This window comes from Cervus elaphus, chromosome 17 (genome assembly GCF_910594005.1).
Source record: "Cervus elaphus chromosome 17, mCerEla1.1, whole genome shotgun sequence".
Lineage (NCBI taxonomy): Eukaryota > Metazoa > Chordata > Mammalia > Artiodactyla > Cervidae > Cervus > Cervus elaphus.
Window position 1 is genome coordinate 45,404,880 of NC_057831.1, and position 15,209 is coordinate 45,420,088.

Sequence of the window (15,209 nt, forward strand, 5' to 3'; positions counted from 1 at the left end):
AGTGGACCATTACTTCGTTTAATTAGAAGAAGAGGAAAGAGAAAAGGACGTGAAGGCTATTTGCAGTAACTAGACGGGGCAATAAGATAACCTTTTTGTACTTTGCAGAAAGCATCAGAACAATCAGGATGACAGAATGTTAGAACCTGGATGCACTCAAAGTTTATCTTCTCCAGCCTCTTTGTTTGGAAGGAATAAAACGGGGGCCCACAGGGGCTGACTAACCCAAAGCCTCTTAGTTAGATCTGCAAACAGACCTCAAGATACTCTCATTTCTAGACCAGGGATTTCCCAGTGTAATTATGTAATCAGAAGTGGGATGATTTCTTGCACAAAGACTATATACTCTGCAGAAGTCTGAGTAGCACTGGAAGCTGTTAAAAGAAAAATACGAAGTCCTGATGCATAGCAAATGCTCGGTGACTATTCACTGGATGAACTCATGGAGGACAGTTGCTGGAGTCAAAGTCCAAGCTCCATCCTCAGGTGTATATAAAATGGGACTGACTCGACCATCTTGGAAAAACTACAACCATCATTGTGGCACCATTTTTGAATACAGTAAGCCAAATATCCACACAAAACAATAAGCCACGTGCACACTGCCCTTCTTCCTGTTTGGAAGGTTCATTTTTTGCATGGGTTTTTTTTTACACTGAAAACACTTAAAGACACCTTTGGCCAGAGGTAAAAATCTTTCTCGAGATGTTGATAATGGGTTTTCTTCCTCCCACTCAGAGATAACTTAGAATGTAGGAAAACCAAAAAAACTTTCAGTTGTCAGAAACCAGACCCTGAAGAAACATTTTGTCACCTCCCATGCCATATATTTATATCTTTGGCTCTGCCTCTAGATTTCAAGCTCCTGGTAGGCAGAAATAATGCCTGAGTCATGCCTTTATCTTCTCCGCACTCCAGGCAATAACCAGCCCCATCTCTGGTGGACCGGTGTCTCTCCTCTGTACCTGTCTCAGTCCTGTCTTCCCCAGAGGACTGTGTCTGAGGCCCCAGAGGTCAGAAACGTGGCTCACGCAACCATATGTCCCTCCATCTAGCGCAGAGCCTGGCGTTTTGTCAGCCCTGAATGGGCATGTATTACATAAATACACAAATACATTGGCATATGGCTAAGAGTCAAACCACTTCTATGTTGATTTAACAACTACAAAGAAAAAGTCTGGGCTCTAAACTTGGAAACCGTAACAACCAATAGGTTTTAAGGCTTGGAGGGCTAGAGTCGCAGCTAGAGTCGTAGAGGCGTAATCTGTGAGCGACCACAACTGTGGTTCTGGAGATGAGCCCGGCCATGTGCATCCACGTCCTTGTTTGAAGATACTTGCTGTCTGTGGGCAGCTGCCTCCTTTGGGCCTGGACAAAGCCACCGAGGTTTTCCTTAGTAGAGCCAACAGCTTTCTATTTTTCCAAGGTGGGTGAATCGATGTCTCTGTGTTCAGCGGTGAAGAGCACAGACTTTGAAGCCAGACTGTCTGGATCCCAATCCCAAGTCTGAAATGTACCAGTTGTACAACCTTGTACGTGTACATGCATGCTATGTTGCTTCAGTAGTGTCCAACTCTTTGCAACCCCACGGACTGTAGCCTGCCAGGCTCCTCTGTCTATGGGGCTCCTTAGGCAAGAATACTGGAGTGGGTTCCCATGCCCTTCTCCAGGAGATCTTCCCAATCCAGGGGTTGAACCCATGTCTCTTAAGTCTCCTGCATTGGCAGGCCGGTTCTTTACCACTAGCACCATCTGGGAAACCCTTGGGTAAGTTACAAATCCTTTCTTAGCTTCTCTTAGCACACACATAAACAGAGATCATCATATACCATGGTAGCTATCTTTGCAAGGTTGTCTCGAAGACTGAATGTACATCAGGTAATAAGCACTGCATCAATTGAAGTAAACTACTGTTACTCTGTAAAGCATTTTGCAGTTCTTGGAGTCCCTTCTTTAGGTTCTTTCACTCAACCTGTGGTCATTACCAGTGTCCCATGAGGTCAGATAAGTCCAAGGATGCAGCTGCTGGTTGCAGAGGAGGGATTTGAACTCCACCTTCTGCCTCCTGGGCTAATGGTCTTCTCACCCATTCCCCTGCTCTCCTGTTGGCTTAAAACCAAGATCTTTGTTTTGATCAGAGAGACTGTTGGGATCCAGCCAAACATGCACTTCATCTCAGCTGTAATTCAACAATAGCTCTGCCTGATAAGAGAACTTGCAGCACCTTTGGGGGCTGCCAGCTATGTACCAATCCATAAAATAAGAGTGTCTCCTCCAGAATGCCACAGTGTTTGCAAAAGCCAAGAGAATCCAGGTGCCAAACCTAAGACTAATGATTACAAACAAGACCAGAGAACTGCTTCTGACTCTGCCTTTTCAGCAAATACCCCTTTCCATCCAGCCTGACAGAAGCAGATTCCGAGGCTCTTGGGTTACAGGCTCCCCGGTTGCCTGCACGCCTACATGAAACTGCTCAGGAAATCTGATAGGAATTTTGCAACCTCAGCACAAATCGAGTGATTCTTACCTTGAATAACACAATGGCGTAGTCGTATATTAACGCGGGGTCCTCAGTCTCCAGGGCACCCTTGGCATACCACTCGATAGCCGCTTCCGGGTTCTTGGCCACGCCTTGTTGGCCCCAGAACAGCATCTGGGCCAACCGTTGCTTTAAGACAGTGGCAATTTAAAACAGTGACTTTCCTGTGAAATGCTTAACATACGTGTGTGTGTGCGCACATGTGCACATGCGCGTGGGTAGTGGCTCAGTTGTGTCCAACTCTTCACGACCCCATGGACTGTAGTCCACCAGGCTCCTCTGTCCATGGGATTCTCCAGGCAAAAATACTGGAGTGGGTTGCCATGCCCTCCTCCAGGGAATCCTCCTGACTCAGGGATTGAACCTGTGTCTCCTGCATCACAGGAGGATTCTTTACCCACTGAGCCACCTGGAAAGCCCTAATACTTAACATACGTGACTTTAAAAGAGGGTAAGGCAAACCTAGTTTAAAATGTTTTTATATTGAGAACCAAGACTTAGGTAGACACATGCTATCTTTCTACTGGGGACCAGAGCCCTGAAGGTGTAATGGGTTAAATACAAGTTATTAACACAAATGATGTGTGTCAGGGGGATGTGGGTGTGTGTATGTGAATGAATGTACTATACCCACATCAGAGCTGATGGATCAACAACCACACCGTCTCCTCTCTTGAAACGCCCTCTCCTTTGGGAGTCACTGTCTGTCTTCTGGGCCCAGTGTAAGGCATGCATGCCTGTGCACATCTGTGGCAATCAGGGCATCTCCCTATGAGGCAGGAGATAGATGGGCTCCAGGCTAGGCGTTTACAACGGGCCTCCTGTTTGCATTTCCTGAGACAGGAGGTAGGTGGGCTGCTGGTTAGATATTTACAACCAGCCTCCTGCTTGCATATTGAAACAGAAATAACAGAAACAGGGTAAATAGCCAGGCTTTGTCTCCTGAGGACACCTTAAGATAACAGACAAGGCAGGAAGAGAGGGGCTAAACCCTGTTTGAGGAAAGGATCATGAGGTCATGTATTTCCCATTCTTGGGGCAAGAGAGACACTGCACATGTGCAGAAAGCTCCTTGGGGATAAAAAGGAGGAAGCACCACCCCATAATATGTGATGCCAAGGCCAGCCCATCGGCCTCAATCCATCTTGGAAACAGTCACACACACAGGGGAGGGTCCTAGGGTAGGTCAAGTACGAAAAAAGAAACCAGCTAATTGGCCAACGGTAAACAAAGACCCTGAAGAACTGCCCGATATAAATGATTTATATCATTATATCTATATATCTGAGGCACTAGAATGTCTGGTGGAGTTTGGGGACTGATCATAAACCCTGTGACTCTCTCTCCAATGGGTGCAGGTCTGACTACACTCAATGTCAAGAGTGACCAACTGGGCTTCCCTGGTGGCTCAGTGGTAAAGAATCTGCCTGCCAATGCAGGAGACACAGGTTCGATCCCTGAGCCAGTAAGATCCCACCTGCCATGAAGTAACAAAGCCCCTGCACCATAACTATTGAAGCCGGCGTGCCCTAGAGCCCAAGCTCTGCAACAAGAGAAGCCACGGCAATAAGAAGCACGCACACCGCAACTGGAGAGTAGCCCTCACTCTCGGCAACTAGAGAAAAGCCCATGCAGCAACAAAGACCCAACAAAACCAGAAATAAATAAACAAATAAAATTATTTAAAAAGAATGATCAACTGACTTGCTCTGGCCGATGAAATGCGAGAAGTGCCCCATCTGAGCAGAAGCGTCAGGAGCCGCTGTGATATGTCACAGGGTGGCCCTGAGGCAATGGCTTTGGAAAGACATTTTGGTGACGCCTCTGTTAGCTTGGGCTCCTGAAGAACTATGCGAGCACAGCCCCTGCCAGCACCCCCAGTAGTGTGAACAGCAATACACTGGTGTTGTGTTAAGTCACTAGGCTTGGGATATCTTGTTATCACAGCGTAACCTGGTCCATCAGGGCTGAGGAAGTTTCCGAGACAGTGGACCACATTGTTACCTGAGCTGCCGCATTGCCTCGAGTAGCTTCATGCTTCAGCCACATAAAGACATCTCCATCTTCTTTGGTTTGTACCTTGAGTATTTCATCATCTTTTAGTCTAATTGTTTCAACATATGCCTAAAAGGGAAGGAAGGAATATAAGAAGGGAGGGAGGGAGGGAGGGAGGGGGGAAGAAAGGAAGGGGAGAAGGGAGAATGAAAATATCCAAATAATTTGGGCATGCAAAAGACATGCCATTATTCTTAAACCAGCAATTATTCCAATAAAAACTCACAAATAATGGAAATATGAGGTGTGTCCACAATGCCATAAGATCACATTCTTTTTAAATGAATGGATCACACGCCTTGCATCTAAATGGGCACTTTTGTTCCTATCAAAGCATTTGCCTTGGGAAGATGAAATTCACTCCGCTTTCTCTTCCTTTGCTCAAGCTAGCTCAGAAGTCCATCTCTGTGCCATCAGTTTTAGGGCCAGATTACACAAGGCATCAAAAAAGGTAAATCAATAAATTCTAAGCATAACCTTATTATTATGTTTTACTATCATCCTGCATGACTAACCCTTTTTATTTAGCAGGCTCAGCCTCCAATATCTTTTGGCTATTTCCAAAAATGAAATCTGCTCTGAAAAGAAAAGGGCATATTAACTCTGAGTACATGCGCAAGGATGCACCAGAGGTTCTAAGGAGGAACCCAAGGGGAAAGTTCACAAAATGCTTCCAATTTGCAAACAGCCTCCCAGGTATCTGCCTCCTTTGAAGAAAAGAAGGCTCATTTTTATGTATAAATTTTGGCTCTTTATCCAAAAAAACAGTCTTGTTGTTTCACAGTCTCCCCTTATATTTAATATATGATGGACTCTATCTAGTGCCAGAGGGCCTGGGAAGGGCTTCAAGGCCACAAGCAGATGGTGAAAAAATTGGTTCTGGATGAGGCTGGGAGAAAGAAGCTTTAGAGAACAAGGAGCTCGGCCTGATTTCCCTTCTGATCCTCTGTCAGTGAAGGGAAGGAGTTAGACATGTACACACGGCTGTATTTAAAATGGATAACCAACAAGGTCCTACTGTATGGCATAGAGAACTCTGCTCAATGTTATGTGGCAGCCTGGATGGGAGAGGAGTTTGGAGGGGAGCAGGTACACGTATACGTGTGGCTGAGTCCCTTTGTTCTTCACCTGAAACTATCACAACATTGTTAATCAACTATACTCCAATATAAAATTAAAAAGAGAGAAGGACTCAGATTCACAAGCTCTAGCCTGCAGCCCCATGCAACCAGAGGTCCCTCTCAGGGGCAGTAGAGGGCAGACTTGGGGATGGAGCTAGGACTCAGAACACAACAGGTATCAATTCCTGTTGGATGTCTAACCTTGACACACCACCCAGCAAATATCAACAACCAGAATAATGATGCCACCACCTTTGATTGAAACCATGTACAGGGTGTTTAACAAACATTTTTTTCACTTAATCCTCATTGCAGGACTGAGGCCCAAATATCACTGTCCTCAATTTATAGGCAAAGAACTGAGGCTCACAGGGTGAAACCGTGAACACAAGGTCACATTGTAGATTGGGCCTTGGAAGCCAGGTTGACCTGTCTCCAAAGAGAGTTTCTGACAGGCTCCCCGACAATGTCGCCCTCTAGTGGGAAGGCTCTGGAATCCTGTCTGGGCACTGGTCTCTATCTCATCCTTCGCTAACTGCAAGGCCAATAAGTAGGCGCTTCAGCTCAAACTCCAGGGGATACTCTGTCATCTGCGATGAGCCTGGAATTGGGTAGAAGCTCAGGCTGCTCAAATAATAGAATTCTCAGCTATGAGGTTTTTTTGGTCAACTAGGGAGTTGGGTATTTGATTTGGGATTAATTTTCTTCTTTTTCTTCTTTTGCTTTTTCCTTCTTAACTTTGTCATAGTACTTGAATGAAAGACATAGCCCAGGAAGACAAAGTTTCTATGCTGCAAGAATTTATACTCTTAGGTGTTTCTGCCACTCTCTGGCAGTGATAACATACCATAATCACCAACAAGGACTGTGTGTGGGGACCGATTGCTTGGTCCAGACTGACTCACTGAATCTTTGCAAACTCATAAGACAGTCACTATCAATATCCCCATTTCACACATGTGGAAAATGAGGCCCAGAAAGGTTAAGCAACTTACCTAAGTTCTTCAAACTAATGAATCAGACCCAGGACAGCTGGCTGTGAGAAAGTTCACCACCCTGCAAAGGACTTATGCATCTGGGAGGAAGCAGATGGGGGTCTGGTTCACCATCTCCCCTTATACATAACGAATTCCATCTAATAGTGTCATGGTGGTGACATCAGAGCTTTCAAATCACCCCAAGGGGATATGAATTCTAACTCGCCACTGTAGGCCTTGGGCCACTAACTTTATCTGAGTCTTCGCTTCTGCATCGATAAAAATGAAGTGTAGCATGGTATCTGCTATATCAAAAGCACTCTACCTACTAGCCATTATTTTTAATAGTGCAAAAGAGTTACAAACACTTAGAGAGTGTACAAAAAGAGTTAAAATCTAGGCTCTACTACTTGCTTGTTGTTTGACTTTGGGCAAGTTCTTTGGCTTCTCCGAGTCTCAGTTGCCCCATTTGTAAAATGGGAACAATACCTGTACTGACCTCACAAAGTTGCAGGAGGATTAAATGAGATTGTTTGTGAAGATCTTAGCGGAGCATCTGGCATATGGGAAGCTCTCCAGAATGGTAACTCATGTTTTAGGTCCTGAACTCATTCTAACACGTAAAAGGCCGACAGCAGTTTAGAATATTAGACCCCCTGTTGGTGTTTGCAGTTTTGTACAGCTCAGAGCCTTACGTTGTGGGGGTGAATTTCTGAGAGTTTGATGCTTTTGAAGATGGAAGGGACAGATCTGAGGAGGGAGTGTCAGGGCTGGAAACATTTGAGAGCATCATGCTGTGTGTTGGGCTCCACTCAGCACACATCATATGGATTAATTTATTCATTCTATCAACTCTGTGAGGTGGAGAGTGACATGGCAGTCTTTACTGGGGAAAAAATGTGCAGAGACAGAGAAGTGAGTGGAATTACCCAAGATTTCACACCCTATGAACAGCAGCCCTGGGACCTGAATCCAGGCAAACTGGCGTTGAAGCTGCACAATTGCCTGCCGCACCCCGGCTGGTAGTTGCATCTTTACAGCTCTGGGGTCCCCACAGTGGCAACCAGCAGCAGTCAGGGCCACACACCCAGGGCCTCCGTGAAAGTCAACCATCCACAAAGACATCTGATGAAGGAACAATCCCTAAAAGGGAGCAGTGTCAGACTGTTCATCCACCAGACATTTTGAGAACACATAATAATGCTTCAGATGGGAAAGTGACCAATCCTGGAAGAAGCTATGGTGTGGAGAAAGACCGGTGGGGGTGAGGGTTAGGGGCAGAGCTGGGGAGATGCTGGCAGGAGTCCAGAGTCCCAGACTGACCAGTTCTGGGATCTTCTGCGACTTCTGGGGGAGAAGGGTTCTTTTTGTTGCTGTGTTATAAAATCAAGGTCTCCAGGATGAGCAGTTCATAGCATATACTGCAGGGTTAAGACCTGCTGACCAGGTGAGAGGAGGTCTGGTGTCCAGAGACTCTGCAAACCTCAGACGTCCCTGGACCCAGCATCAGAGAAGTCTCCACACTGTCCCCAGACTCTTCATACGCTTTGCCACCTTTCTCTCTGCTCACCTGCAGGCTACATCATGCCAGCTGTCTGCCATCAATCACAGGACAGGCAGGATGGAACAGAGAGCAGGAAGGGGTGAAGAGGGTGAAGGACTTAGTGGACTTTGAACCTGGAGAGCAAAGGTTCTTAGTGGCCCCCCATTTCTCTGAAGTCGTGAAATAGAATGGTTTAGCCAGCACTCCCGGGGACTCAGCAGCAGGGCAATTTGAGTCTACACCTAAACCACCACTTCCTTCAGGGTCTGGAGGAGGCAATGTGAGAAACCCAGATCTTAGGGTGTTTAAAATCAGCTACAATGTTTGGCTCTCAATGCGGGGATCTAAGTTTTCTTTGTTGAAATTTAACATTTTAAGGATTTTTAAAGTAAGAATGGAAGAATATCAGGTGTAAAGATGCAGACACAGAAGCAAGTACCCAAGATTCCCCAAATAGGGTGAAGGGGTGTTGACTGCAAGGGAGGCAGAGTTGAAAGCCAAGTGCCTAGGTGCTTGCTGTCAACAATGATCACTGGTCACATGAGAAAGGATCAGAGAGTCAACAAAACACTGCGATCACTTTGTGTCCATTTCTGGCTGCTCTGCATCCTATCCTGTCAGTCAACAGTGAGTGCCACCTAAATTTCAAGCACAGGGCTGGGCATTGTGATCACCAACGTTAACAGACAAAGTGTTTGTCTTGGGGGGCTCCCAGTCTACTAGTATAGCCAGTCCTCAGACCCTGTACACAGCACCCAGCATCATCGAGCAAGGGCAAGGATGTGCCTGGGTGCCCAGGTGCGCGGCAAAGGGGACATCCAAGGAGGAGGTGATGTCTGAGCCCAGTGTTCCAGGAGGAGGAGGGGTCAGCAGACGGGGAAAGGAGGGGTGGGCATAGAGAAAGCAAGCCAGGCAGAGGAAACCCAGCAGGATCAGGAGGTATGGACAGCCTGATGTGACCCAAAGCTTGGCATCTCCAGGGTGGGCAGGCCAAGCAGGGACTGTTGAGAGCTGAGACTGGAGAAGCAGAGAGAAACCTGATCAAGGAACGACTCCTGTGCCAAGTGATGAGCTGGTGCTTTGGGTCAGTATTTCTCAGCACTGATTGCACATTACTACCATCTGAAGAAGTTTTAAATATACACATGCACATAGACATATATACCCATACTATACGCCTGGACCCCGCCCTGTCAATATGATGAGATGTGGGATGGAGCCAGCTCAGAGGTGTTCTCTGATCCCCCATGAGACTCTGAGGTGCAGCCAGGTTGAGAACTTCCCCTGTCGTCAGCCCTCTCTGGCCTCCGTGGGGAGCACATGGAAAGGGACAAAACTGGTGACAGAAAGGCCACTTACGGGGTAAATTTATTTGCCAGAGCTGCTGCCATAACAAAAAGCCACAGACGGAACAGCTTAAGCCACAGAAATTAACTTCCTCAGGCTTCTGGAGGCTGGCAGTCCAAGATCAAGAGGCTGGCAGGTTTAGTTCTTCTGTTTGTTTTGGCCACGTGGCATGCGGGATCTTAGTTCCCGGGCCAGGCATCAGACCCGTGCCCTCTGCATTGGAAGCTCAGAGTCTGCCATGGACGTCCTGGTTTAGTTCCTTCTGAAGGCCCTTTTCCTTAACTTGTGTCCTCACACGGTCATCCCTCTGCTTCATCCTAACCTCCTCTTCTTGTAAGGATGCCAGTCACGCTGGAGGAGGGTCACCTCATGATTGAACGCATTCCTCTCTTCAAAGGTTCTGTCTCCTTAATTTAGGGCCCTTTTCTGAGGTCCCGGGGGTGAGGGCTTCAAACTATGGACTTAGGGGTCAATTCATGTCATACTCAGACCATAAAAGGAGGCCATCAGAGTCGCTCAGCGGAGAGATGTAAAGGACAGTTGTAGGCTATGGCTGTATATTGGATGGGAGTGGGAGCAGAGAGAAGTTGGCGTGTAAAGCTGCTGGGGATTATAACCCCAGCTAGGATGATGGGGGGATTGAAGATGACTCCCCAGTTCCTGGCAAGGATAGGGGTGTCATGGGTTGAGGAGTTTGTGGGGAATGGAGAGGAGGAAAGAGTGTGTTGCCTTTGTGATATCTGCATCTGCAAAAATGGGGGTTTGTAAGAAAGAGCTCAGCCTGAGAGTCAGATTTCTGAATCATCAGTATGTGGAGGGAGGGATGTGTGAGACCCCTGGCCCTCTAGAAGGTGTAGACACAAAAGTCTGAGGACCAAACCTTTCAGAAGAGCAAATTCTGAAGGGCGAAAAGGATGATAGGAACTCATTTGTGATTAAGCCACAAAAACAGCTAGTATCTTCTTTCTCTTTGACCTGAAGTAGAGTCCCCCTAAATCATACAGAAGTGACATGAAAAGAGATTACTAATATAGAAGTGAGGGGAACCATAAGTTACATAAAAAATGAAACAAGAATCAAGAAAGAAGTTACTGATGGATGTTTGGTTTGTTAGAGGTCTGGCTTTCCAGATCTCTTCATTTTTAATGTGCTGTGTGTGGGTGTGCTCGGTCATGTCTGACTTTCTGTGGCCCAACGGACTGTGGCCTGCCAGGCTCCTCTGTCCATGGAGTTTTCCAGGCAAGGATCCTGGAGTGGGTTGCCATTTCCTTCTCCAGGGGATCTTCCCAACCCAGGGATTGAAACCTTGTCCCCTGTGTCTCCTAGCATCAGCACAAGGATCCTTTACCACTCTGCCACCTGAGAAGCCCCTTGTTATGTGCTGCTGGTGAATTAATAGATCTCTCAACAAAAGGGTATTTAAATCAACATATGACACCTGCTAAAATTCTCAAGAAGCCATTAATTACACACTCTTAAGAAAATGAGCTATGATACAACTAACTGTATAATTCGTATCTGTGATTCTTAATCATACGACTTTCCAGCTGCAAGATGGATCTTCTCTATTCATCTTCTCTGGTTCTGACCAATTAAACATTTTCTTTCATAATCATAACACTTCATGGGCCAAATCTTCAAAAGAAAAGGAGCTTGTTAGCAACATACCATCTCCCCTTGCTCATTTATGCTGCATTAGAATTCCTAAAAGTATATACGTACAGGATATTATTAACACATTCAAGCTTAGCAGAACAATAACAATATTATTCGGTGGTCTAATTTTTTATGCATGTGTTTCCAGAATAATTCTTTAAAAACTTTATAAATGAATAAATTAAAAAATTCCTGTCAAACTGAGGTCAAATTTTGCCCATAGCCTATGTATGCTGAGAGAATATAGATGATAATGATGAGTGTGTAAGTTTATTCAGGAGAAATCATTATCTTCTAAAGGAATTAGAATGTCTATACAGATAGCCTTTGGGTACTTTATAGCTTGATTCATGTTTAATGTTCACTGACAACATGTATCTTTGAGTCACTTATTTCATAACTGTACAGTGGCCACTGTAGGTTTCTTTTCTGGAAACCATTCATTCCCAATCATCAAAGTGCACGTTTTCTGCACTAGGGGTTTCTAAATGTGATGGAGGAGCAGCACGGGGAACAGTAAGTGGTCTTGTTCCCAGTTAGCCTGCTCTGTCTAAGATTCCACAAGCTTGACCCATCCCCCAGGCTCACCAAGCATAAGGTGAAAATCAAGAGCTTATGGCTTCAACCAGAGCCACATCTGACCATGCAGCAATCTACTGTCCTTGGTTGCACAAACCCAGGCACCCCAGTGGTTTATATACTATCTTTGGCAGAAGCTGAGTAGCTGAAATAGTGACTATAAAATCAGAGTTTAAAATATTTACTATCTGGCCTTATATGGAAAAACATTGTCAACTCCTGGTACAGTCTACTTTGCACTTCTCAACTTAACTAGCTCAAGTGCTATGAAAAATACAAGCCAAGAGGTCAACCACATCACAATTTACTCCTGCTGGATGCAAATCTATGTCATTTAAAGGCAGCTTTCTTTTTATTCTTACACTGTCACCTTTACTTGGGTTTCCCCGGTGGCACTAGTGGTAAAGAACCTGCCTGCCAATGCAGGAGATGTCAAGAGACATGGGTTTGATCCCTGGATTGAGAAGATCCCCTGGAGGAGGGCATGGCAACCCACTGCAATACTCTTGCCTGGAGAATCCCATGGACAAAGGAGCCTGGCGGGCTATAGTCCATAAGGTCGCAGAGTCGGACACAACTGAATAGACAGTGCATGCATGCATCATCTTTACCTATAGCCTTTTATTCATGGTTCCTAAAACAAACCATCAATTGGTCCAGTGTAACACATCATGTTTTGAAGGCAGATATTAGCCACTGATTTCTTTGCCTAACGAGTCAAAAAGATACGTGAGCCTGCAAAATAAGAGGCTAGAGTCAGTGCCCCTCATCCAGTCCTTAAACCAGGATGGACTGCCTGCTGTCAGTCACCTGCAGCCCTGTGGCTCATGTGATGGGCAGACGCTTCTCGAGGTGCTGGGCAGCAGGAACATAGGACGGGATGGAGCTTTCTTATATGTAGACTCTGCAACCCTGCTGCTTGTGATGTGTTGACAGCAGCCCTTGGCTTACTGCGCCCCGCTTAATTTGACTCAATCTCCCCTGACATCTCTAGATCCTGCCAAGTCACATGATTTTGGAACAAAGACAAAATGTCTCTGTTTCTGGTACACATGGTTTTCAAAATCAAAGTCTGTCCCGGGCTGTATCTCCCCTCCCCATACCAGTCTTCCCACTCATGAAAAACTCTTCATGCCCAGATGTAGGATGGTCCCTGCGTTCAGCCTGAGAGCACAGTGAGGAAATATGAATTGGAGAATATACGAGGGCTTCTCTCTGCATGGGATTACGCTTGCACTCTGAAGGCCAGTGAATAAACCAGCCACAGAGGCAGACACTGTATAAAATTGTTCAGGAAGCCCTAGTAAGCAGGGCCATAACCACTCCCACCCGTTTCTCTCTTGTACCTGATCTCCTTGAAGCGTGTGCTGGTCAAGGGGTGTCTTGGTCGCGACGTTGCTGTAGTAGGCATAGGACAACTCCCAGTCCAAGGGGTAGTTATCAATACCCTGGTAATGTTTGTACCCAAGATTCATCGAAGACAGTCTCTCACTGCCCTGGCCTCCAACCAAACTATACAACATGCCCTGTTAGGAAGAAACAGACAGTGTTCACAAGATTACAGAAAAGGGCGGTAAAATTCTAACATAGGAAGGTCATCTGGACCCACCCCTATTCTATGAGCTTAGTCATGCTGGAAACAAGTTAATACACCTTTTAAAAAAACTTTAGATAGGACTTCCCTGGTGGTCCAGTGGTTAAGACTCTGTACTCCCAATGCAGGGCGCATGGGCTCTGTCCCTGGTTGGGGAACTAAGATCCCGCGGGCCACACTGCGTGGCCAAAAAACAAAACAAAACAAAAACATGAAAAACTTCAGAAAAGTCATATAAAAGCTTTCTTGTGATTATCTGTCCTCAATGTCTAATAGCTGAAAATTCCTTTGTTCTTCTCTCAGTGAAGATGGGGTCTTCCCCTGACTTATCTCACAGCATGTCTTTGGGTATCGCCAACTGTTCTAAGGACGCTGGCCCACTTCAGCTACGTCATCTATGGTCAGATGATCTGAATGGTGGGCGACGTTCCAACCTCACATTCTCAGAATGTTAGTGTTGGGAAGGGTCCTTAGAGGTCGACTGGTCCAACCACCTCATTTGAGAATTGAGGAAATAGAGGCTCAGAGAGTTGAAGTCACATATCTTTGGTCAACCAGCCGTTTTGTGGCAGAAACAGGGCTCAAGTCTTCTACTCTATTCCACCTCGGTGGTTACTGCCCCAGGGACTTAGGAAAGCATGCCATCAGTCATGAGCTGCTACAGCCAGGACATGACTGAAGTGACTTAGCAGCAGCAGCAGCTACAGCCAGAGACACACACAAAGAAATCAAGTGAAAGGAATATGGAGCCACCTAGGAGGGTCTAAACGGTCTGAGTCTCTGCAAATCCAGGATAAAAAATCCCGGGTGCAAATACAAAAACTGTGTGATCAGGGATTATTTAGCAGCACTTATAAAAATGCAATTCCAAATGTTAAGCAAGTTGCATAAGAAATTTGGATTCAACACCATAAACAAAACAGTCTAGTATGACTTTTGTTTTAACAGTGTCCAATTAGCTCAGTCGTGTCTGAATCTTTGCCATCCCATAGACTGTAGCCCTCCAGGCTCCTCCATCCATGGAATTCTCCAGGCAAGAATACTGGAGTGGATGCCTTTCCCTTCTCCTGTTTTAATGGTAGAAGGCTGAATGTGACAATCCTTTGCTTAGAGGTCTAAATGATTCCACTAAGCTAAAAAGTCATATGGGATGACGGGCCCACAGCTAGAATAGTTACAAGAATTGGGTAACAACAACAACAAAAAAGAATTGGGTATGAAGCACCTGTTCTTGAAGGACTAGGATTTTGATAAGCCCTGCACAAACTATTCCTTAGTATACCAATCGTATCCCCATGCTGTGTCCAGAAATGGATAAAGTGCACTTTTTCACTCACCGCCAGCAGGGGATTCTGTATTTAACACAGCCCTAAGCTGTTTTTCTTGAGTGTAAAGATTTTAAAGGACTCCAGGGAGCATGAATATGTCCAGTTCCACCTGGGGCACAAGGGCCCCACTCTGCAAATACAATCTAGGTGATGGATATTCCTGGGACACATGAAATACTCTACCTGCAGCTGATCCCGAGGTACAGTTAATCCAGTTTCATAAAAGACTGCGAGGTAGTAGGATGCTTTATGGTATCCACAGCAGCTGGCATCCATCAGAAAAGGGACGATGGAGCTAATTTGGTGAAGGCCATCAACACTGGAGAGTCTCTTTACAGCCTTCTCGAATATCCGCCCACCGAAGTCTAATACAGATTCATTTTGGTTCCTTGGCACTGTAAATAACACAATTCGCAGCACACACAATTAACTACCATGGGATTGACATGGCTTTAAAAAGAACTGGGAAG

General features: G+C 45.8%; 1 protein-coding gene across 2 annotated transcripts in view; it reads right to left on the minus strand.

Annotated features, from left to right (window-relative positions):
* SEL1L3 (SEL1L family member 3) overlaps positions 1-15,209 on the minus strand; it is a 108,618-nt gene that overhangs the window by 32,854 nt on the left and 60,555 nt on the right. For both annotated transcript variants that reach the window (XM_043871296.1, XM_043871297.1), the window contains exons 10-13: positions 14,923-15,134; positions 13,164-13,343; positions 4,544-4,663; positions 2,528-2,668 (exon numbers count right to left, since the gene is read on the minus strand). In XM_043871296.1, the coding sequence (XP_043727231.1) occupies positions 2,528-2,668; positions 4,544-4,663; positions 13,164-13,343; positions 14,923-15,134 (653 nt within the window). The remainder of the gene's footprint in view (positions 1-2,527; positions 2,669-4,543; positions 4,664-13,163; positions 13,344-14,922; positions 15,135-15,209) is intronic.